The 26,599-nt window shown below is 39.9% G+C and overlaps 1 protein-coding gene and 1 pseudogene across 1 annotated transcript; both read left to right on the forward strand.

Annotated features, from left to right (window-relative positions):
- The first annotated feature begins 5,640 nt into the window (after positions 1–5,640).
- On the forward strand, positions 5,641–6,755 carry LOC149266018 (cyclic phosphodiesterase pseudogene; annotated as a pseudogene).
- A 1,434-nt stretch (positions 6,756–8,189) lies between these two features.
- On the forward strand, positions 8,190–24,628 carry LOC149266019 (disease resistance protein RPV1-like). The gene is made up of 5 exons (XM_089406798.1): positions 8,190–9,298; positions 15,174–15,497; positions 21,993–22,749; positions 22,859–23,209; positions 23,315–24,628. The coding sequence occupies exons 1-5, from the start codon at positions 8,748–8,750 to the stop codon at positions 24,626–24,628; spliced, it is 3,297 nt and encodes a 1,098-aa protein (XP_089262924.1). The 5' UTR covers positions 8,190–8,747.
- The last annotated feature ends 1,971 nt before the right edge of the window (positions 24,629–26,599 follow it).

Below are 26,599 nucleotides of genomic sequence, written 5' to 3' on the forward strand. Positions count from 1 at the left end.
CAAGTGATAACAAGCAAATAATACATGCAACAAATTACAAAAATGAAATATTCAGCGAACACCCATATAAACGCTGCAAATGGAGAACTTCTGAGCCATTTTATTAATTTTCTGAAGGCAAAATACAATGGATGACAAGGTGGTGCCCCTGGGCTTGTCTCAAGGACAAGCTGTACTAAACCCGAGTGATGGAACAGCTGAGATGATGGTCATTCAGTGGCTGCACCACTTTGCACTGCATTGTCCCAACAAACTGCTGATCTACAATTTCGACCTGCTGGAATGTGTCAAAAAACTGCCCAGAAATTTATATCCTTCTAGTATTAGACTCCTCGGACAAAACCCAGAAATGGGTTGGCTTGATTTGGACTTCCCAAAATCGACCGCCAAAGGCACTATTCAATTCCCAACAATTCTACATTGCCTGCTGCAAAGATACGACTTAAAACCCCACCTCTGGTGCTCAGAAAATTATGAAACTTTAGATTTGGGATCCTTGTCAAAAACCCAGGTAAACCTAGAAGGGAGTTTCTCTAGTTTTGACTTTGGATTTTGGGCCTCCTTGGAGCCTCTCCCGAGCTGCTACAGCCAAATTCGACTTGCAGGAAATAGCTTGTCAAGCCCTCTGAAAATACCCCTAGAACATTGCGTCCTGTACTGACTAACTCCTTGCTTCCCAGATGACCCTTGGTCCAGATGACTGCTCTCCTAGCACTATGAGTTTGCTGCTACAGTGGCCTCTGCGCTGGTCTAGCTAGCTGCTACTCCAACAAAGTTTCCCTTTCTACGTTGTCTCCTCAACTCTCGATTCTCCCAGCACGCTGTGAATCCCTTTGTTGGTCTATTCCCGACTCTCCCAGTAAGCTGTGAATCCCCCTCGCTGGTTTCTAACCCTTCCTGCGTGTTCTCTCGCTGCCCGGGAATACACAGTTGCTCCCTACACTGATGACTAAAGTGTGTGAATGTACCAGACTCCCTGGAAACTCCTATGTAACAGCCTCCCTAGGGCGGGGATGGATGGTACCCCGAAGAAGTGGTTGAATCTTCCCTGTAGAATACTTGTGGCTAAACAACCGGTAGACTCGCTGAACAACAGAGCGTACAAAATGAGTTTGTTTGTCAAAATAATCAGAATGCTCGAAAATGAGAGCTCCATCCCCTTTTATCACCTTGGGCTCCCTTAGCCTCTTGTGGGCCCCTCCTTCCACTAACTCGAATTCCCTCCAACGTCCTCCTTGGCCAAATTCAAATTATGCATGGGTGGCCTCCACATTCCACTAGTTGCCAAAAATAATTCGAACTGCCTATAGTTCCTAAGTTTCTGCGTGTGGGGTTCTCCTCTTAAACCAAAATCGCTGCCAAAATTGTGTAGCAGCACCCTGTTACAAATGTGTTTGAGAAGGGACATGACAGGAGCGAGCAGTGATAAATAATGGAGGACTGATTGAGGGATGAAGGCCTAAGATCAGGGGATGAAAATAGTAAGCACTGGACCAAAACAAGAGGGGGAGCTAGAAATAGGACCAATTAATAACAGGGAAGAAACAATAGATAGGTAGGGAAACCATAGAGATACAGGTGAGAAGTAACCTCCTAGATACATAGGGTCGAGGAAAGGGATGGAGGTCTAGAAACCAAAAGAGCTCACAAAGGATGGAGAAGTAGACATAAAATGTTGTAGATTCGAAATAGAATTGCAGGGTAAGAGCAAGAAAAAGTTGAACCTGAGAGAGAAGGTCCCATGGAGAGGAGTGATGCACATGAGTGAGAAGAACTGGAACTATCGTGATGGATAGTGATAATTAGATCCTTTGCCTGCATGCTCTCCTTGAAATGGTGTTAATAATCTAGAGTTGCAAATCCTGATTGTATCCTTCCATGGCTGGTGGATTATAAATATATTTAAACGCTTCCTCTTCACTGTGTTTTGGCCTTGTCCCCATTCCTCTATATAATGATCATGATTTGACCTATATTCTTCCATAATTGAAACATTGTGTCCTTGAAAGTGCAAACCATAACATTAGTGTGCCGGCTCAACTCTTTGCATGCTTCTTCTCTATGTTGGTGCAACATACACTAACTTACCATCTTTTTTCGTCCTTTGCAGTAGCAGGATGGCCATGCAGGTTTCCATGTGGAGGTAGCCTACTCTCCCTTATAACTTTGTGTTATCATCATTTACTCTCTTTTTTTCAAGTTTATTGTAACTATTCTTTGTTATATATATATATATATATATATATATATATATATATATATAATGTTATTGTAGAAATATCATATATTCAAGCATTCATTTAAGTGTATAATTTAGATCTCCTATGTTAAACTATGACTTGAAAAGTAATTTCTATTGAATATTTTAGCTTTGCACATATTCAGTCTATTTTTTCACTATTTGCCACCTTTTTCTCCACCCAACCTCATTGCTTTAAACTTCTAACATAGTTTGGAATGTTGGCATTTTTTTGGATTGTGATGTGAGCAAGAGAAAGAGATAAAATTTTGTTATGCTGGGCAAACATAAATTCTTGGTTTCCACTGCAAGTGTTATATTATAAGTAATGAATCTTTACCTCATAAAAATATGGGAAGTGGTAGAATTTCTATCTTCACTCTTAATATGGTAGCTTTGCACTTTTTTCTCAAGTTTTGTTATGCTAAGAAAGTGACTTAGGATGTATGTTAGGTGACAATTGGTACTAGTAACACTAGGGATATACTCAAGAGGATGGTAGAGAATGAAGAGAGTGACTTAGGATGTATGTTAGGTGATAGTTTCTATTAGTAACACTAAGAGAGATACTTAAGAGGTTGGTAAAGAATGAGTAAAGACATTGATACACCATGAGGCTTTAGTGCTAGTCATTATTGAGTATATAATGTCTTTCACTATATTATTTTACATGGATAATTCACTTTGACATGCAATATAATTAACATGTCTTGGCCATAATCCTTTGTATGCTTATGTATGCCTATTGATCAACCTTAAGGTTTGTTCTATCTCTTGTAGGAGTACATGTTGAGTAGAGTAGGGAGACAAGGGAAATTATCTCTACATTTTGGAAACTTTTTGTGTGTTGATAATCTTTTAATATACCTTCTGTTGTTGTCCTCTCTAGCCAATTGTTTGGAAAACAAACTACACAATAAGAGTTCATGGTTGCAAGCAAAAATCTATACGTTGGACAGAGAATAAAAATGATAAGGCTAGAAAATGTTATGGCTACCTTGTGTGTGGCTCTCTCACTAGTGGGATTGTTACATCAGTATAGCTTAGTTTGTGACTTGTTCTACTCCTCCTTCCTATGTCTTTATGTCTTCTCTTATATGGCTTTTGATTATGTTCCTATACCATGTTTCTCTCCCTAATTGTAATGCATTCTCTCTAATGATAATGCATTCTCTCTAATGACAAAGCATTAGTAAGAAATTTCTATGAACTACCCTCATTTTTGGAATAAAACTCAACTTGAAACTTAGTCTAGTCACAAGCATGAAATGATCTCGTATTCATTACAATGCTATATCTTGCATGTAGGATAAGTTAAAATGCTCTCTTGACCCCTTATTTGATCTATTTTCTCTCTTAATATTCTATTGATCCTAATCCGCCATGGTCTTATTGTTATGATGACTACAAAAAATAATAAATAGAAGTAACCATAACCCTAAAGAGGACCACCTATCATAAAACGAAAAAAATAAATAAGATTTAAAAAAATGAACATCCATTAATGGCATTTCTTTGTAATATTAGATTAAAATATCAAATAAAATTGAATAAATTATGTGAAAAAAAATATCCAACAATAAAAACCACGTATTATAAAACAAAAATAAATAACATTAAAAAAAATAAACATACTACACCTATCATAAAACAAAAATAAATAAGATTAAAAATAATTAACATCTATTAATAGCATTTTTTTTGTGATTTCTTATAACTCTAGCAATTGCTTTTTATGCTATTGACTATATATTAAGAAATCAAGGATTATTGAGTATATGGTGAAAGATGAAATAAAATTCAAGCAATTGCTTTTCAGACTATTGATTATATGGTGAAAGATGAAATAAAATTCAATTTACAATTTATTAAGTGAAGGAAAATCACACAGCGATATAACCATATGCACAACAAATTAACACATAGAACATTAACTGACGGAAAAGGTAGAGAGCCATAATGTGGTCTCTCATGCTCATGTAATTCTCTCTTATTCAAATAATTTAATAATACATTTAAATACATGAGCAAGTGGTCTTAAGATAGTGCATTTATCTTAGACTCACTTGGTTGAGACAATTTCTCAACTTACACACTAATTTAGGAGAACTAGTTGGAGAGAATCTCTCATCCAAACTAGAATCCTTGGTTTGAAGAATTCTCATGATTTTGTTTATTTAATTTAATATTTGGATTTATTATTGATTTTTAAGAGAGTGAGGCTAACATTCCCCCCTCAATGATAAATCCAAAACGAACAAGGAACCATCTTCCAAGTTCTCAAGTTGATCCTCAAAAAACATTTGCCTGAAAAACCGCCAAAGCTGGATGTTGAAAAAACTCAAATCTGAAGAGAACATGAATCAGCTGCATGTTTGATTCATCTCTGAATGTTGCTTGACAACTCCATCGTGCCACGCTGCAAAAGGATCCAACTATCCTTTGCTTGAAAACAACATCGGTGTCCACTGACACAATTTGATGATGTGACGCTTTGTGCTTATGAACTTAATTGATGGCGATTGTACTTTGAAATGCTTGAGTGTGTAGCGTCCTTAACTTGATGACGTGATTTAGCTGTTGTGAAATGTTGTAGTAGCATTTATCAAGTCGATGATGTGACGCTTTGTGCTTATGAACTTAATTGATTATGGGAGCTTTACTTTCAAGAGCTTGATCGATGATTTGTATATGTAAACTTTCTTATGTGCATGTAGTTGTTTTGTTGAAGCATAAGAAAAAGAGCGTTTTACAAATTCGACACAAGTCATGCAAACACATCCACGACACAGAGTGTTCCTATGATCCCCTTATTCAATTTCGGGGGATCTAAGACACGATCACCACAAAAAGAGATGTTTTTATTAACCTTCAATATACATCATCATGACAATGTTTTCAGTGAAGCATCTCAAGCACAGACTGAGAACTGCTTGACGTCAAAATGTCTTCAAAATATTAAATGTACACTCAATTGCTCTCAAAATCTCTCTCAAAATAAAATATTACTTTTGATAACTTTCTCCAAAAAAATCACTTATCACTTCAAATACAAAAAATATTTTCACCTTATTACTCCACAAAATCACACTTGATACCCTTATTACTCCATTACATAGAAAATAACATTTATCACTTTTCACCATATATCTTAAAAAATTTCATTAAATCTTCCATCCCTCCAAACATAAAATTTATACAGCTTAGGTCTCCAAAAAAAAATATTTTGGTGTTCAATGCCTTTTAGACTCCCATTAAAACTTTTAGTGATTTTCCTTTTAAAAGGAGAATTAACCTTTATAAAGTAACTTTTTCAAGTGAATGAATCTCTTTAAAAGTCAAAACACTTTAAAAAGTCAGAAGAGACTTTAAATTTTTCATAAAGTATACATTTTCGTTGGAGAAAAAGTTGACTATGGCTGAAATTGAATTTTCAACCCATTTGTTTTTGAGAAAAGTTGGCTCTCTTCCACGCTAGCTCTCCTTTGTCTTCACATCTCAAATTTCTTCTTGATATTCACATTGCTGTGTTGAAGGAATTTCCGCCACGTAGAGTGTATTTTGGAGCTGAAATCTCACGCTAGGAATATTAGCACCAGAATGAATATTCAACATTACAGATATTACCATCAATCTGTGATAATGGCGTGGCATCTGGATTGAGGTAGCGAGTGAGGTTTTACAGACATGACGGAAGAGGTGGGGATGTACTCTGGGTGGGCAACGCCGTCGCCTGAGCGCAGAGAGGAATTTGTTAAACTGATGAATGAGCTCAAGAGCGAATTCGGAGGGCCTTCATTTGAACCCCATGTGACCGTAGTAGGCGTCCAGAGGCTGACAAAATCCCAGGCCTGTGCAAATCTGGAAGTCGCATGCAGGGCCGTGGCACCTCACACTTGCCGCCTTAATCAAGTGGCCCGCGGCACCCACTTCTACCAGTGCGTTTATATTCTTGTCCAGCCAACACCGGAGGTTATGCAGGCGAATGTGCTGGCCAGATGCTGTAAAGATCGCTTCCTAGTCTGACTGACAGAAATTCAAGAAGATTTAGTGCATAGGTGTTTGACTCATGACAGTAATTCATCTACAAACAATAATTAAATAATCAAGGTTGTGTCCTTGCAACACACAAATACTCAGTCAGATCTCTGCTACATATATATTCTGAAAATCCGCCGGATCTCATTCCTCAACTCTGCCAACGATCTAGCGATCATATATGCATCATATTCATTCAAAATCTCTGACACCCACAGGTATATATGAACGCACAACCTTACAATCGGATGTGTCTTGGTGCAACCCCGTCCTATCTAACGCAGGGTGCATTTAACGTGTTCCCCGCGTGGATTATATCAACCAGCAAATCAATCCATGCGAAAAGGAAAATACGGTCCTTTCCAACAATGAATTCTGCTCAGGCACTCAATCCACAGGAACAGCCAGCCCGAATAATACAATCAGCCGAATGTTGCTGCTATCACTCGAAATGGCCCGAGCTAGTTAGAAGTAGACCAACAATTTGACTCGGCCATCTACAACACACCAATCAAATTCATCGTACTGCACTTCAGCGCAGAACAACAACTGAACTGGTGAATGCATATGGTATCTTGGTTGATTTCTTTGATCAAATCCTTGTAACGACCACAACAACTTGGCTTCTACGGTTGGTCTCCATGTGAACGAACCCGATCTCGCTGTGCGCACCTAGACTACTCGTGGACTCTTTCAATCGCTCTACACGTGATCTTTTAATATGAAATCTCATTATGGCTCGTCCCAAATCTGGTGGTGCCCAGAATCACATGCAACATTCTCCTGGCACCATTACTCGGGTTGGTCAACAATCAATGCAAATGTATATCACGACAAATGCTATTTCACTGAGAAGTGGCGCAGATACCACATGAAGGAAAATCACCATATGCACAGCAAACTAACACACATAACATTAACGGGCAGAAAAAGCAGAGAGCCATTATGTGGAATTTTCTCTCTTATTTAAATAATTTAATAATATATTTTCTATTTTAATATAACATAGAAAGCAGAGAGCCATTATGTGGAATTCTCTCTTATTCAAATAATTTAATAATATATTTTTTATGTTAATAATACATCTTCTATTTTAGACTCACTTGGACATAATTCTCTCTTATTCAAATAATTTAATAATATATTTTTTATGTTAATAATACATCTTCTATTTTAGACTCACTTGGTTGTTAGACTCACTTGGTTGAGAAATTTTAATAATATATTTTCTATTTTAATATAACATAGAAAGCAGAGAGCCATTATGTGGAATTCTCTCTTATTCAAATAATTTAATAATATATTTTTTATGTTAATAATACATCTTCTATCTTAGACTCACTTGGTTGTTAGACTCACTCACTTGGTTGTTAGACTCACTTGGTTGAGACAATTTCTCAATTTACAGGTTGGAGAGAAACTAGATCCTTCTCATAATTTTATTTATTTAATTTAATCATGATTTTATTTATTTAATTTAATATTCACGATTTTAGATTTTATTTATTTAATTTAATATTCACGATTTTATTTATTTAATTTAATAATTGATTTGAAGAATTCTCACGATTTTATTTATTTAATTTAATATTCACGATTTTATTTATTTAATTTAATATTTGGATTTATTATTGATTTTTAAGATAGTGAGGGTAAGTAAATAAACTAATAAAAAATAATAAAAGATGTACAGTGAAAAAATAAAATCAACCACAAACCGTAGTAACAATGTTCCATTATGAACCAAGAAAAATCAACAATAAATTTGTTTATAATAAAACCTCTAACACGTATCCACATTTTGTTTATAATAAAACCTTTAACACGTATCCACATTCTGTCGTTTCCCCTTCCATTATGAACCAAGAAAAGTCAACAATAAATTTGTTTATAATAATACCTCTAACACGTATCCACATTCCGTCGTTTCCCGTTCCATTATGACCCAAAGAAAAATCTAACAATAAATTTGTTTATAATAATACCTCTAACATGTATCCACATTTCGTCGTTTCCCTGACAAAAGTGAAAGGTAGGTTTCGAAAAAGAGTTGTCATGATGGAACTTTTAATTATTTGGAATATTTCAAACAAGAAACCTCCAGGGATGTTCCAACCAAGAAACTTCTTGTTACATGTTTTGATTACGAGTGCTAATATCCACCCTACTAGTTTTTTTTTGGGGTTATAAAATAACGTTATAATACTGGTTGAGATACAGCACATCCTTCTCCCCACATTACAATACTGGTTGAGATACAGCACATCCTTTCCACCCATAGTGCGCTACGCGTTTGGCTGCAGCTTCTTGCAGTTTTCAGCACATCCTTTCCACCCATAGTGCGATACGCGTTTTGCTGCAGCTTCTTGCAGTTTTCAGCTATTCGTCTTATTCATTGTCTCGGCTGTTCATCTTATTTTCATTGACTCGGCCTATCAGTCCATCCATTCATCCCAATCCGCCTTCTGCAATGGCAAACCTACCCACCGCACCGCAACAGAAGCACGATGCTTCATCGTCTTCTGCTTCCACCTCTTATCCCCGATATGATGTTTTCATCAATCATCGGGGATCGGATGTTAAAAACACCTTCGCGTCCCATCTCTACCAGCGCCTTCGTGACCATGGATTGTGGGTGTTTCTTGACAAGCCTGAACTTGAGCCAGGACACAAATTCCAGTCTCAAATCGAAGCCGCTATTCGAGTGGCTTCTGTGCAAATAGCCATTTTCTCCCCTGCTTATGCGGAATCGAAATGGTGCCTCGATGAACTAGTTCTCATGGTCAAGTCCCGGGCACCTATTGTGCCGATATTTTATAATGTAGAGCCTTTCGAGGTCAGGTGGAGCGACAAAAAAGGAGTATACGCTGAAGCCCTGAAGAAACTCGAACAGAAGACAATAATCGACCCTCAAACTAATAGAGAGGAGCCACGCCACGACTCCGCTACCATTCAAGGCTGGAGAGATGCTCTTTCTCATGTCGCCGACATAAGTGGTCTCGAGCTGAAGACCTTTAATGGGTAACGTTCTACTATCTCGCGTCCGTACACATTTTTTTAGGAGGAAAACTTTTTATTAAAAGAAAAAAGTAGCATATATATATATAGATTGGAACATTTTTCTGTCTTTCTTCTTTGCAAAATTGCATACAGGAGACTAAAAACTAATCAACATACTTTCAAAAAAACTATATCTTATGAGATTGTATTTCTTTGTTGGACAAAATTCAAAAGTTTATTGCTGCCTATCTAGTGGAAGAGAAATTCGATTACATTAGTGCATCCAGTAATCAAAATGAGACCTTGGCATGTCTCTCCTTATGAGTAGTTGATGCTGACAGTGTTAGTCATGACAACCTGTTCAAAAAACTGAAAAGTAAAACTTACCTGTTTCTCGATGATTGCCTCTTTTTGAAAGTAAATTAGCAGACCAGTTTTGCTCTCTGTATATGTGGTCAAAGTTTACCTGCTGGAAAGTTCTTATTACGATTTTGATGCGCTTCATCCCCTTAATAAGAATAGGCAGTCTGAACTCGTTGCGCCCCTTAAACCACTCAACTCAATCGAGTTAATAAGAATAGGCAATCTAAACTCGTGGCCCCCCTTAACCCACTCAATAATGCCTTTCGCATCCCAAAGATCTGAATCTCTTCAATTCCAAGTCATTTGGCAGCAATCAACACTCCCCACAGGGCTATATATAACCATTCCACAACGACATTTTCTAGTGCCCCTTGCTCCATCAAAAAAACCAACATGTTTGCCATAGATCCCTCACTTTTGGAATCATGTACATTTTACTTCCCTTCGTCGGCCCTATCTCATTGTAGTAGGTCGCCATCTTGTTAATGTCCTCATGGAGCTCCAGGCAGATATGTTTGCCATAGATCCCTCACTTTTGGAATCATGTACATTTTACTTCCCTTCGTCGGCCCTATCTCATTGTAGTAGGTCACCATCTTGTTAATGTCCTCATGGAGCTCCAGGCTTTTCTGATCAAATAAGATTTCATTTCTTCTCTGCCATATAGTCCAAAAGACGTATAATGGAAGCTATAATCTCCTTGTAGTAGGTCACCATCTTGCTAATGTCCTCATGGAGCTCCAGGCTTTTCTGATCAAATAAGATTGCATTTCTTCTCTGCCATATAGTCCAAAAGACGTATAATGGAAGCGCACGATAATCTTGCACTTTGCTCCAAGCAAACTTTAATACATCTGTACATTGTCTGGAATTGTATCCTAGATACTAGTTTGTAATGGTCCAACACCCCTTCCCATAGAGGGAGACTATAAGGGCAATGAAAGAAAAGGTGGAGAATGTCTACATCTTCCTATGACCCTCCAAAACTGCGATCTTATCACGATATAAAGCCGAGAAATATAATGGGACCAGATTAAGGTATATCAGCTCTTTCTAACTCCACTAATAGAATCTGTTCCTCCCTCCTTTTCGCTTTGATCCATCTCCGAGATTCAAATTTCAGCAACCGAGGATTAAATTTGAATGGATATGCCCACCGCCCCTCCATCCCTTTCCACCTCAGCGCTATCGGAATATGGTGCGATATATCCATTGGGATGATATAAGACTCGACTTCCACCATGTTATTAAACAGGGTCTGACTTACTAGAAAATGATCAATCCGCTTGGAGATGCCCTCCCCTCCAATTCTCCCGTTCTTCCAAGTTGGAGCCATTGTATCTGGGATTGCATCAATCAAAGGATTGGCGTCCATCATTTCTTTAAAGAAAGCAGAAAGTGGATCTTCCGTGGCCTTCGTACCCCAGATTTCTAATGGGTTCAATGTGAAATTTAAATCCCCCGCCAGTATTAATGTGGTGAGACTTAAAATCCCAGAATTAGCCACTCTATTCCAAAAGCTTTTCCGCCCATGATACAGTGCATATGTGTTTAATATTCTGATCCTATTGCTCGAACCCTTCATGTAACCTGTTAAGAGAATACCTGCACAAGTATAGAATGCGTTCAGATCAAAATGACGTGGATTCCACATCACACCCAACCCACCTGAGATACCTATCGCATTTGTTGCGCAAACAACCCAGTCAGAACAAATCTTTAACATGACCTCCCAACCTCTGTCAACCCTCACCATCGTTTCCTGCAGTAGTATCATAGACGGCTGGTATAATCTAATCATACCCCTAATCGAGATGATTTTGGGGTAAGCTTCCAGCCCCAGGATGTTCAGAGAAATAATGGTCATGGGGACAACCCAAAGACGAGTATATCCCCTCTAAGTACCCGAGTACCATCAAAATCCGAGATAGAGACCGAACCAGCAGTGCAAGATGAATCGATGGAAAAACACGAATCACCAGGGATGAGAGCCGGATGAGAACTCGAAGCTGTCAATCTACAGCCTGTGACTTTCTTGTATCGAGGGTGACGTTTCTTCTGATGGGTCAAGTTCTGGAAATTTGGCTTATGTCCAGAAACCTCCGAGGGCACAAAGAAAGACCGTTTGATGACAAGTGGTTCCATTTCCTCGGCATAGTCCAGAACACCGATTAGTTCCCGGTCTGGAGATAGGGACGCAACTTTCTCCACCTCCTTTTCAAGGACAGACGAAGCAGGGTTTAATAATTCTCCAGAAGGTTCAGAACCCACCTTCAAGGTCGGGGCTAACCCACTCTCGCCAGGATGGGGAGTATGGAAACAGTGATCTAGCAATAGGGAGGAATCTAAAGACCCAGCACCCGAGGATGGGGTGATCAAACCCCTGTCAACCCCAAGGGAAGAGGTAGAGACTACGACATCAACAGATGAGGCGGGACCGAGCCCATTAGACCGAGAATTTCCCGAAATATTTGTATGCGAAATATTTGATACAAGATTGTCTAAAGGTGGCTCGCTAACAAGTTCAGAGGAATAAGCCGAAATACCTGGAGAAGCCCTAGAGAGGACCTCACTTCCTTGAACTGCACATGCCGATGGACCGGAATATGAAGAGTCCCGAAGTCCATTGTGTCTGCGCCTTGAAGACGAGACCCCATGCACCGGACATGTAGCCATCAAGTGACCCGTCTGGTATAGGAGGCACCGATATGGCAAAGCCCAATGATCAATTTTCAGCCGAATCTTATAACTGCTCCACTACACATCAATTTCTGCTAACTAACCTCGCCCCAGGTCGACTTCGATAACACCCAAGCCAAGCGCTTATCCAGCTGACCAACAGAACTGTCATCCCAGTAATAAAATTTCCTAATCCTATTCCATAACTCCAGCGGTAAACCCGACAGTTTTGCCCAAATCAGATTACGTCTAGGGATCCCAGCTAGAGGGTCGAAACTGGTCTTCCACCACTGCATTAGGAGAAACCCTCTACCGTTGACCCAAGGATCCCTTAAAATCCTGTCGGCGTTCTCCAAACTCAGGGAGTGAAAGCATAAACATCCGTTCAAAAGTTGGCTTAACTTCGGTCAAGTTCGCTTACCTTCGTCTGTATCGGAAACGATCTATCTTCCACCCATTTCTTAGGTTTTTCACCCGACATTTTCAGAGGGTGCCACCGCCCTACCAGCGCCTTATTCCTGAGCCTTTCTGTACTCTCCCATAAATCATTTTCACCCAAAACCAGAGGTGGTTGTGCTGTAATCGCCTCCAAAGGTTTATGTTTAGTTTTTGTCTCTCTAGTTCTCGTGAGAGGCAGGGATATCACACGCAACAGAACTCTGGGTGAATTGCAATATTTCCGACTCCCAGACAGAATACTGCTAATGCTGCCCGCTCCGCCCAAATAGTGATTTTGATCAAGGCCTCGGCAGTTGGTGACATCCCATCATGCATGCCAGCCAACTGTACCCCATCGCAATCCATAACCGAGCGGCGAGACACCAGTACCAACCCACCTCCCAAGGAAAGTACCGAGTGTAAAGGAGGTGTTAAAAAAGAAATGGAAGGCCTTACAACAGGTAGCCACGCAAGCTTCAACTCCAATCGAGAAAACGGACCACCTAATGAAGAGAGGATAGGTAGCATACGTCTACGCCAGATACGTCGCCACAAACCCAGTACAGAACCTATGAACTGACCTGGGATCGAAAACCCCACATAACGAAAAGGAGCAGATCCCAAGCCTAAAAAGGTCGCCCAGAAATCTCCTAGTGGATACGCCAACCTACTGCTAGCCACGCGATGGGTACAAATATCGAAATATATTTTCTGCCCAATTGAAAAGAGCCAGCCCTTAGCCCCACCAACTACTTTTGACCAAGAAATAGGTCAGAACCCCGGTCAAAGACCTTCAACGCACCACGCAAAGAGCGATCACTCCCAATCGTCCAACCCCAGGAAACACGGAATTGTCTACCGACGCAACAAAATAGCCTCGACGACCGCTTTTGTCGGAATCTCGTATTAAAATTTCAAAAAATCTGTTAGTTAGTTAGTTGGAGTGTTTGAATCGATTTAGTTTATTGCGGAAAAAATTCAGCATCATCAAAAATCAATCTTCTCGGCACATTCAAAATTTTTAAATTTGACAATTATTACAAATTCCTAGGTTATTTTATGGGATTTCTAGGTTATTTTATGGGATTTTAAGACTACGCGCAAAAACACAGATTACCGAAGAAAGTCCCCTGTCCATTCAGCCAAACCCCAACGGCTACGATCCAGCTATTGAAGCTTTATCTCTGCAAATGAAGGGAACCCCAGCCGAAACGAAGGAGGAAAAACAGATATCATGACAGAATCGGCTTCTCACAAAGGATCCAGGAGAAGTCCTACCACATGATGAAACTTAATTCCACTATGACCACACAACACCAGAAAAACTAGTAATTGAAATCATCTCCTCCGTCGATCCCCTTAATTCAATGAGCTGATCGCCCTAGACCAAGCTAATAACAAAATAATCCCATCTGTCTTTTTGTGCACTTCAGAAAGGCTGCGATCCTTTCGTATTATCCTGCTCGTTTATCTCCAAAAGTATAGTGTAATGTTGATCCTGTGATTGACGCCCTGCGACGTGCTATACGTGAGAATAAAAGCATTTAACTACGAACCTTCCAGTTCTCTCGATCAGTTGAGGAAATCAGCAACTTGAAGGTGGTCTGAGAAATCTTGCGGAGCAAATGAATGTTGGGGATTGCTGTAAGAGATTTTTTTTTTAAGTGATCCATTGGCTCCAATGAAAAGTCCATCTCAATAATTTGAATTGGACAAGCTGATTGGAAAGCGAGTCCATTTCCCTGCAGGGATTTTCTTAAATTGGGTTTCTCCCAGGTAAATATGGTGTCTCTTGATGTATGTTCTTGTTTACTTTTTCCCTTCGCAATCTCCTTTCCATTCTCTTGCTGTAGTTTGAATTCAATCCATTTGAATCAGGGGAATTGTGTGTTTCCTCCTTGATGTAGTTTGAATTCAATCCATTTGAATCAGGGGAAATGTGTGTTTCCTCCCTGATGTAGTTTGAATTCAATCCATTTGAATCAGGGGAATTGTGTGTTGCCTCTTATGTTTCAGCAATGGTTACAAGGGTAAGCAGAGACATTTTGCATGTTGTTAGCATTGAGAACTAAGTTGAATGAAACCCAAAGTTCAATGTGGTCCTTCCAGTTTTGAATGAAATCTGGTATTCCTCATGTGAATAGATTATCAGACGCCCATAGCTTTGTCAAATTTTGTAGCTTTCTGAACTGTATAGAATCTCTCCACTTACTCCTGCACGATCGATGTACCTGTTTGGTAGATATAAAGAATAAAACTTCAAAAGGACCTCTGGAATGATTTGTAACGTTCATGATTTTATTACTCGCCACTCACAAGCGGAAAATAGGAATTATCCCATATGGATACAGAAATTTAGAAGTGCTGCTTGGTACTTGACACTTACCTAGGCATTTCTCGTTGGTTATTCATCCAGGAACGAGGCGGAGCTTCTGGACAAAGTTGTTCAAAGCCTATTGAAAAAACTTCCAAAAACACCGCTTTTTGTGGCTAAATATCCAACTGGATTGGATGATAAGCTACAGCACTTTGAAAGTACAGTGCTAATGCAGCAGGGGCAGAAGCGTGACGTCCAGGCCAGGGTTGTCGGAATTATAGGTGTTGGTGGTATTGGGAAAACCACTTTGGTGAAACAGATCTTCAACCATAGGTGCTCTGAGTATGATGGATCCTCTTTTTTATCTGATGTTAGTGAAACTGCAGCTAGAAAATCTCTGGTTGATTTGCAAATGAATGTTGGGTATTTTTCAAAGGGGAGAAAATACCAAAAACCAAATATTCAAACACACAGAGGCAATGCTCTGTTTTTACTTTTCTCCAGGATCTTTTGTGCACACAGAAGACTTAAAAACTTTCACTGAGGAATAGAGGATTTCACCATAAAATATTTCTATTCATTAAAACAAAAAAAACATTCACTGTGTCTCCATATGAGAATTTACACTGCTGGAAAAAATTCCCATTAACATTTACTGCTGTAAAACCTCCATTCACATTTACTGGTGTAAAACAATTTTACATACTGCTGTAAAAAAAACTTACAGAGGCTTACAAAATTCGCTCCACCATTTTCTTTATGCACTTGCAAAACCACACATGGTTTTTCTTACACCTCTGTTTTACTATGCCTCACAAAAACATTACAAAAAACATTTGTGCACTGCTGTGCATACAGCCTCTGGTTCTTCTTTTCGCTGCTGCGAACACCTTTCCTTTTTCCTCTCGTGTGCAATGCATACAAAAAAAAGTCAACACTCAAAACATAAAAGACTTATTACATATGTTTTCACATTTAATACATGCCGTATATAAGAAATATATATAAAAGACATATATTAATTGTGCCCATACCCATATTTAAAAAAAAACTTAACTAAAGAGCATATACGCCCATACCCATATTAAAACGAGCCTCACCAAAATCTTCGTACCACCATTAAATTCTTTTACCTACGGTAGTCAACCATAAACCTTTTACTCCACGCAAAACATTGAATTGATGTGGGTCCGTATGCAGCTCCAGGTGATCAACGGCGGAGGAAAGTGGAGCAGATCCGACGGTGGATAACCATATCGGAAAACCAACAAGTGCTGAAAGTTAACCTCCGAGAAAATGACGTTGCGTTACGTCAGGGCTGAACCACGTGTCAGCTCCAAATTGTATCGGAGCTCCTTCCCGGATTATTCCTTCGTCGGCAAATCGCTCCGAGAAAATCCGGTGAACGGTTTCTGGCTTGGTTCACGGTTTCTGGTGGTCTGCGTTGAAATTAGATTTCAACACTCCCCTTTAATTTCAACAGCTGGGCATTCAGTCATACCCAGACACTTTCTCAAAAATTCAAAGCTCTTCTGATCAAGTGGCTTTGTCAAGATGTCTGCTACCTGTTCTTGAGTCCTGCAATGTTCTAGGACAATTTCTCCATTGTTCACTAATTCTCTGATGTAGTGAAACCTTGTATCAATGTGTTTCGTTCTCTTATGAAACACTGAATTCTTTGACAATGCAATAGCTGAGCTATTGTCACAAAAGATCACTGTCGCTTTTGCCTGCTCTTGGCCTAAGCTTCTCAACATTCTTCTCATCCACACTGCCTGACAAGCTGCTGCTGTCGCTGCCACATATTCAGCCTCTGCTGTAGACAATGCTACAATGGACTGCTTCTTAGAAGCCCATGAAATGGCTCCTGAACCCATATTAAAAACATAACTGGAAGTGCTCTTCCGATCATCTACACTTCCAGCCCAATCACTGTCAGTGTATCCAATCAAATCTGAATGTTCTGAGGCATGATATAAAATTCCAAACATTTTGGTGCCTTTGACATACCTCAAAATTCTCTTTGTTGCCTGCCAATGTGCCTCCTTTGGCCTCTCCATGAACCTGGAAATTAAACTAACAACATACATTAAATCAGGCCTAGTAGCTATTAAGTACATGAGGCTGCCTACAATACTCTTGTACAAACTAGGATCAAAATCCTTGCTGCTGTCCTCTCTGCTGAGCTTTAATCCCATTACTGTGGGAGTGATGGCTGCCTTGCATTCTTCCATCTTAAATCTGCTCAAAATTTGATTTACATATCTTGCTTGAGATATAAAAATTCCTTTTTCATTTTGATCTACTTCTATGCCTAAGAAGTATCTCAAGAAACCCATGTCAGTCATTTCAAATTCATCCTTCATGACTGATTTAAAATTTTTAATGAGCTGATCATCATTACCTGTGAAAATCACATCATCAACATACAAAACAACAATTAAAATTTTACCATCTTTTTCCTTGATGTAGACTGTGGGTTCTCCTTCACACTTGTCAAATTCATTATCCAATAGATATGAATCTATCCTGCTGTACCATGCTCTTGGCGCTTGCTTCAGCCCATAAAGAGCTTTCTTCAATTTGCACACTTTGTGCTCTTCTCCTTTCTTCTCATATCCGAGAGGCTGTTTCACATAGACCTCTTCCATTAACACTCCATTTAGGAATGCTGATTTCACATCCATTTGGTAGACTTTCCATTTATTTTGAGCTGCTATGGACAGCACTGCTCTCACGGTTTCCATTCTTGCAACCGGGGCGAAAGTCTCCTCATAATCTCTCCCATACTGCTGCTTGTACCCTTTGACAACCAGCCTTGCCTTATGCCTTTCAATCTTGCCTTCAGCATTGCTCTTGGTCTTATAGACCCATTTCACACCAATGACTTCTTTGCCTTTTGGTAACTCAACCAAATCCCATGTTTTGTTTCTCTCTATGGCATTCATCTCCTCATCCATAGCTTCTATCCATTTCCTATCTTTAATTGCATCTTCGAAATGAATAGGATCATCAACATGACAATACAAGGCAAATAAGGAATTCATTCCTTCATCATAAATATCACTTAGATTTCTAAATTTCTTACCTCTTTCATTTGGTGTGCAGGTGCTTGATGATGCACTTGAATTTCCTCCTTGTGGTGTGCTTGGAGAAGCACTCTCATTGATCCTCAATGGTGTCCCTTGCTGTCCTTGTGTTGGCGCTGCTGTTTGGGGATGCATTTCAGCCACCTCCTCTTCATCTTCATCATGAGACAAACAGTGTTTAACATTAACTGTCTTCTCTATGCTTCCATCCCAAGCTTCCTCTTCAATAAATTGAACATCTCTGCTGACAAAAAACTTCTTGGTAGATGGGATATACAGCCTGTATGCCTTGGATTCCTCACTGTATCCAATGAAAAGACATTTCTCCCCTTTGCTGTCCAACTTCCTCCTTAGCTGATCCGGAATGTGTGCATAGGCCACACACCCAAAAACTCTCAAGTGGGTGACACCTTGCTTTCTCCCACTCCATGCTTCTTCTGGCACCTTGTTCATCACTGCTTTTGTAGGACACCTGTTCAAAATATACACTGCACAATGTACAGCTTCAGCCCACTACTCATTTCCCAAATGCTTTGCCTTTAGCATGCTCCTCGCCATATCCATGATGGTCCTGTTCTTCCTTTCAGCAACTCCATTTTGCTGCGGAGTGTACCGAGTTGTGAACTGTTTATGAATTCCATTTTCTCTACAAAACTTTAGGAATTCATTTGAGATATACTCACCTCCTCTATCAGTTCTCAATACTTTTATGTGCAGCCCGCTTTGGTTCTCCACAAGTGCTTTGAAATTTTGGAATTTCTCAAAGACTTCACTTTTGTTCTTGAGGAAATATATCCAAGTCTTTCTTGTAAAATCATCAATGAATGTCAAGAAATATAGGCTGCCTGCTAATGATGGAGCTTGCATTGGTCCACACAAATCTGAGTGGATAATCTCTAAGGGTGTCTTTGCCCTTATGCTTTTCCCTGATGGAAAACTTTCTCTGTGTTGTTTTCCCAAAATGCAGCCTTCACATAGGCTGTCCGGTTTCTCTATCAATGGTAATCCTTTTACCATTCCTTTTCTGCTCAACAAATTCAGACCTCCAAAATTTAGATGCCTGAATCTCAAGTGCCATAACCAGTTCTCATCCTTTGGCACGCTTTGAAAGGCCTCTTGGGTGACTGCTGCAATTTCATTTTTGTTTTTCAAATCTGCCCTTATCCTGAGAGGGAACATCCTGTTCCTTGTCATCTTCACTTCAGCAATGCATCTTTTGCTGGGTGGTATGTCCATGATGGTGCATACATCATTTTTAAAGTAAACATTGTAACTCTTTTGGATAAGCTGTCCAACACTCAATAGGTTACATCTCATTCCGGGGACATAGTAGACATCTGCTATGGTTTTCCTTTCTCCTTGTTTTGTAAATATTTTTACCTCCCCTTTTCCCATAACAGACACTTTACTATCAGTTCCTAGTGTGACCTCTGATTTCAAATTCTGATTTAAGGCTGAAAAGAGGGCTATATTCCCTGTCATATGGTTGCTGCAACCTGAGTCTAAAAACCATATGTCTTCACTATGTGTTTCAGCCATGTTACAAGCTAACAGGACATTATTTTGACTGTTGTTTTCTCTTGTAACATTTGCATTTTGTCTATTGTTCATATCATGTTGTTTCTTTCTACAATCACTTGCATAATGTCCATACTTTTTGCAATAATAGCATTGAACATTAGATTTATCATACTTTTGTCCTTGAGCATGAAACTGTTCTCTTTGTTGGCTACTGCCTTGGCCTTGGTTTTGATTTGGATTGCTGCCTCTTCTTTGTGCATTTGCTGGGCTGTTCCTTCCACCTCTGTTCTGGCTTCTGCCTCTTCCTCTCTTGTTTCCTCTGCCTTGACCTCTGCCTCTTCCAAAGGACATCTGGGTCTTGAAGGCTTGCTCAAGAGATGAGTTTTCATTCCTACTCAACCTCTGCTCATGTGTTATCAGTGATGCATGTAGCTCATCAACTGAATAACTTGAGAGATCCTTTGTCTCTTCGATGGTGGTGACTATGGCATCAAACTTTGAGGGTAAGACCCTCAATATTTTCTCCACAATCCTTCTATCTTCAATGGTTTCTCCATGAGTTCTCATTTGTGTGATTACACCAATCACATGAGTGAAGAATGAGTCAATGTTATCTGACTCCTTCATGCACAGATTCTCAAAGTCCTTTCTCAGCAATTGTAGCTTTGCTGTCTTCACTCTCTCCATGCCTTGATAGGCTGTCTTGAGGGTTTGCCATGCTTCATTTGCTGTCTTAGCTGCTGCTAACCTTGGAAACACACTCTGGTCTACTGCTAGATACAACAACATACGGGCTTTCGAATCCTTCTTCCTATTGCTTTTCAGCTGATCTCTCTCTCCCTGAGTTAGTGCATTGAACTCAGTTTCATCTGCTGGTTCTTCAAAACCTTCCTCAACTATTTCCCATAAATCTTGAGAGGCAAACGGGGCTGTCATGGTTATTGCCCAATAGTCATAGTTCTTCCCATTAAACTGTGGGAGCTGGGTGTTAAACAAACCCATACCAGTGCTTGTGCTGGCCATTCCTTGTATTCTGATCTATGCCTCTAAATCCTTGACTGTGTGTTTAAAACAAATCACTGCTTCTTCAGCAACATAAAAAAACCTTTTGGAATACCTGAATCTTTTGTTGACTGTCTTCTGTCTGCCTGAGAAGTTTTGCTGCAGCAACAACCTTCTCCCTTCAGCTTCTTTAACTTCTTTAAAGAGCCTGGTCCTGCTCTGATGCCACTGCTGGGTATTTTTCAAAGGGGAGAAAATACCAAAAACCAAATATTCAAACACACAGAGGCAATGCTCTGTTTTTACTTTTCTCCAGGATCTTTTGTGCACACAGAAGACTTAAAAACTTTCACTGAGGAACAGAGGATTTCACCATAAAATATTTCTATTCATTAAAACAAAAAAAACATTCACTGTGTCTCCATATGAGAATTTACACTGCTGGAAAAAATTCCCATTAACATTTACTGCTGTAAAACCTCCATTCACATTTACTGGTGTAAAACAATTTTACATACTGCTGTAAAAACAAAAACTTACAGAGGCTTACAAAATTCGCTCCACCATTTTCTTTATGCACTTGCAAAACCACACATGGTTTTTCTTACACCTCTGTTTTACTATGCCTCACAAAAACATTACAAAAAACATTTGTGCACTGCTGTGCATACAGCCTCTGGTTCTTCTTTTCGCTGCTGCGAACACCTTCCTTTTTCCTCTCGTGTGCAATGCATACAAAAAAAAGTCAACACTCAAAACATAAAAGACTTATTACATATGTTTTCACATTTAATACATGCCGTATATAAGAAATATATATAAAAGACATATATTAATTGTGCCCATACCCATATTTAAAAAAAAACTTAACTAAAGAGCATATACACCCATACCCATATTAAAACGAGCCTCACCAAAATCTTCGTACCACCATTAAATTCTTTTACCTACGGCAGTCAACCATAAACCTTTTACTCCACGCAAAACATTGAATTGATGTGGGTCCGTATGCAGCTCCAGGTGATCAACGGCGGAGGAAAGTGGAGCAGATCCGACGGTGGATAACCATATCGGAAGACCAACAAGTGCTGAAAGTTAACCTCCGAGAAAATGACGTTGCGTTACGTCAGGGCTGAACCACGTGTCAGCTCCAAATTGTATCGGAGCTCCTTCCCGGATTATTCCTTCGTCGGCAAATCGCTCCGAGAAAATCCGGTGAACGGTTTCTGGCTTGGTTCACGGTTTCTGGTGGTCTGCGTTGAAATTAGATTTCAACAATGAAGCTCATTAAGGACTTGACACACAGGGATATTAAAATTGAGATTGTGGACCAAGGTGTGATAATCCTTAAACGTTACCTAATTTGTTGTAATGCAATGATAGTTTTAGATAATGTAGAGAAGGCCGATCAATTGGATGCATTCTTACCAATTAGGGATGTTCTTAGTTCCAATAGCTTGATAATAGTTACCTCTCGGGACAAGCATGCTCTCCTATGTTCAGAAATAGCAGATTCATCAATTTATAAGCTCACCGGGATGAATGGAGCACACTCCCAAGAGTTGTTCTGCTCATATGCCTTCAATCAGCCACATCCACCACCAGGATTTATACATCTGGTGGAACGGTTTGTAACGGCCTGTGATGGATTGCCGTTGTCATTGAAAGTTACTGGGGCTCTTCTTTGTGGAAGAGATGACACATATTGGAAAGATCTATTGAATGATTTTCACAAGATACCACCCGCGGACATACGGGAAACGCTCAAAATTAGTTATAATTCACTCGACCAAGAGTACCGGCAAATATTCTTAGATATGGCCTGCTTTTCTATAGGAGAAGATATGGATACAGCAAAAAGAATATGGGGAGCGGTGGGGATTTCAAATTTAGAGAGCAAGTGTCTTCTGGAACTGGACAGCGGAAAGCGGATAAAAATGCATGATCAGGTTAGAGATATGGGAAGATATACTGCTGCGGAAAGATCAATGCCCCATCGTCTTTGGTGTCACGCCACCAACAATAACAATGTTGATAAGTTATTTGAAGAATCGTCGTGGTCTGTAAGTGATTCAAACATTCCTCTTTGGTTCAAAATTTTTAAAGTTGTTTTGTTCAACGCAAGATCTGTGCCCTGGATACTATCTATCTTTTATTTTTATGATTGAATAGGTCACAACCGAAGTTCGCGGGATTTCGACGGTTCATTGTGTAGACGGTTTTCATTATGGATTCGGTGTCCGTTCAGAAATGTCATGGTACAAAAGGTGTATTCAGGAGCTGTTGGGAAACTGTAAGCGGGCACTGTTCAATACAGATCGTTATCATGGTTTGCGAATTCTTGCAAGTGAAGATTATTATGTAGAAGCTATATTGAGGAGGGTGCGGTCACCACATCTCATATGGCTCCGCTGGTACAAATGCCCCTATTCTTCCCTGCCTTCTTGGGTTCCCCTGAAAAATTTAAGAGTTTTAGAAGTAAGAGGAAGCAGATTGAAAACGTTGTGGCAACAGGAATCTCAGGTACGCAATTTTGCGTGTTTATACTTCTTTTATTTCAATCTCAATTTGTTTGTAGATGAGAATCATCTCGAAATCTTTCTTACAGTGGAAATGTGTACATTGCAGCCGCCTCTCCAGTTGCGGGAGTTAAACATCTACTCTCCAGTTTCAGATTTTCCAAAGTCCATAGGACAACTGAAGTACCTTGAAAAGATTGTTGTGGATTATGATGGGACTGTCCAACTCAAAACTTTGCGAGAGGAATTTTGTGATACGCACTCTTTGACATACTTGGTTTTAAGACATTTCACAAGAATGAGATCGTTGCCTGATCGCCTGGGAAAGCTAACAAATCTTCAGCACATCGATTTGTCTTATGCTACCAGTTTGGAGATGCTGCCTGATTCCATCGGAAAGCTACCAAACCTCCAGTCCATTGATTTGTCTTATTGTTCCCGCCTGGGGATGCTGCCAAATTCTTTTGGGAATTTGACTCGACTCAAATGTCTCTCTTTGAAGGAATGTAGGAATGTGACCATTTCCAAAGAGACACTTGGAAATATTACCACGCTGGAATTCTTGGATCTTTCATGTTGTTCCGAGGTGAAAGAATTGCCTCCCCAGGTCGCACATCAACGGTTCTTGGAAGAACTATATTTAGTGGATGCTGAGTTAAAAGAATTGCCAAGCGGTATCGGTGACCTATGCAACTTGGAGGTACTCCATTTAGGGGACCGTTTGTTGAAAGTGCTGCCATCTTCCCTCGGTTCCGTCAATAGCTTGAAGGATTTGCGGGTGAGCAATTGCCCGCGATTGAAATGCTTGCCGGATACTTTTGGACGGTTGACTCAACTGACACGGTTGAGTTTGGTTTCTTGTGGGATACAAAAGTTACCACAGGATATTCTCCTGCTGAACAATCTCGAATACTTTCGCATGGAAGATTGTCCATTGGGCGAACTTCCATTTAAAACGGCAGAATGTATGTTTGGCTTCGACAGGCTCTGGCAACTAGATCTGGTTGGAGTAGAAATAAGGGACGTAATCTTTCCTGAAGGAGTTTGCCGAAACCTTCAGAGACTTTTCTTGTTTGGCTGTAAGGAATTGAGGCAGATAGGAAGGCTGTGTGGTATCTATGATTGTGAAAATGTAAAGGAGCTCACCAGTCTTGAAACGTGGACATCATCTCTGAAGCACTTGAATGTGATTGGGTGTAGCAAACTCAAGAGCATACAAGCGTTGGAACACCTCCCAAATCTTAGAACACTAGAGGTTAGTCGTTGTGATGAGATAGAAGTGTTGTCATCTCTGGAACATCTTACATCTTTGTCTTCGTTGGAAGTCGATGGATGTAGTAAACTGAAGACCATACAAGGGTTGGAACACCTCACAAAGCTTCAAAGCTTAAAAAACTACATGTTTGTCGTTGTGATGAGATAGAAGTGTTATCATCTCTGGAACATCTCACATCTTTGTTTTCGTTGGCAGTCGAAGGATGTAGTAAACTAAAGACCATACAAGGGTTGGAACACCTCACAAAGCTTGAAGTGCTATTTGTTGTTGATGTCGCTGAGATAGAAGAGTTGCCAGCTTTGGAAAATTTAAGGTGGTTGTTTGTTATTCGATGTCCCAAGTTCAAGTGCATGCAAGGGTTGGAGCAATTCAGAAAGCTTACATATTTAGATGTTGGAGAATGCGCTGAGATAGAAGAGCTGCGAGGTGTGGAACATTTAATGTGTTTACGAAAACTTGATGTAAGGTACTGTCCCAAACTGCAGTGGCGCGGGAGAGTACTGGAGCAGTTGCGCCAACGATTGAAGGAAGATTTCATATATGTAAAAGAAAGCAAAATGAAGAGGCTGTGGTCCGCTATTTGTGGAGCGAGAGAGTGTGAGGGGGATAGAAAAACAAAAAAAATGAAGAGCATGTCAAATTAAGACCATGGTATATTTTAATATTTTATGTTAAGCCTTATTGCGTTTCTCTCTGTTTTCGTGACCTTGGTAGTAAGTGTCGGAGTATTGGGTTCATTTAGTTGTTAGATTTTAATTATGGCATGGAAGACATTGTTGAGGTTAGATAGATGGCAAAACTTGGAAGCTCCAACCGTTCGAACACTTCCGTGGTTGTCAAATTCTATTTTGGTGAGAGGTGTTATTCGTGTGAATAGCATTAAAGAACGTGGGTTATACAGGTTAATGTTAATGTTTGTTTGTTTGTTTGTTTGTGTTTTTTTTTTTTAAATTAAATAATAATAATTATTATTTATAGTATTTTTTTAATAATTATAATAAGTATTTTATAATTTTAATTTAAGTATGGGTAATTATTAAGAGGATGATAGAGGTTAAATTGGTTGGAATATTTATAGTAGTATTCATAATTCAAGGATTAAGTTTTTATATCTCCAAATTAGTTATGTTCATTTAATTGATTTAGTTTAAATTAATTAATTAAAAAAATGCTATGAACACATGTCATACTGGACATGGTATTGATAAACTATGGTATTGTAAAAAGAATTATTTACAAATTCAAAATTTCCATGGTTTTTTCTCGTTAAGGCTATGCTATTCTATTATTTACATAAACAGGAAAACAGTTACAGTCATGAGGTCATACTGCCAAAGGCCATGGATGGCACTTTGGACTGAAAGTGAACAAAAAAACAGCCCACGCAGGGGCAACGCCACTGAGACAAATCACCCGTGCAGGGGCACTACCACTGAGACAAGTCACCCGCGCAGGGGCACCACCACTGAGACAAATCACCCACGCAGGGGCACCACCACTGAGACAAATCACCCACGCAGGGGCGTTAAACCGCTGAGGTGCTGTAAGAGCAAAAATTGACATCCCACGCAGGGGCTCAAAAAAGAAAAAGAAGACCTTCATTAGGATCCCTTGCAGGGGCATTGACAAACATTGAACAAGATTTTTCTCGAACCAAACAGAAACAACAAAAACATACAGTAAGCCATTGTAGCAAACGTAGAAAATCATGGGAGAACCTGAGCAGCGTCTGAAAGGGAGAGGCTGAGCGAACGGACGACTATTCGTCCGGCTCCTCCTCGATGATCCTGCACCAACCACATCCTTCCGGGAGAGAGTCCCATGCTGTCTTGTCCTTCTCTGGAGAAGGTGCTGCCTGAGTCGAAGGTGGAATGACAGCATGCTCTGGGCCAACCTCTGGCAAACCCTCAGCATCCCTAGAGCTTCCTGCCTGGTGCATCTTCGTGCTGGGTTGTTCCTCGCCCTCCTCCTTCGGTTCTTCCAGAAAAAGGACCGAGACATGGGCGTTGATGCGAGAATTGCCCTGGGAACTGCTGAAGGAGAAGACTGCAGTTCCAAACGCAGGTGGCGGAGCCGAGTCCGAATCTGGATTGCTAGAGTCCAGGAAATGGCTCGATT

The sequence above is a fragment of the Pinus tabuliformis genome, chromosome 6 (genome assembly GCF_031772625.1).
Source record: "Pinus tabuliformis cultivar Carrire ecotype Pingquan chromosome 6, CPIR1, whole genome shotgun sequence".
Lineage (NCBI taxonomy): Eukaryota > Viridiplantae > Streptophyta > Pinopsida > Pinales > Pinaceae > Pinus > Pinus tabuliformis.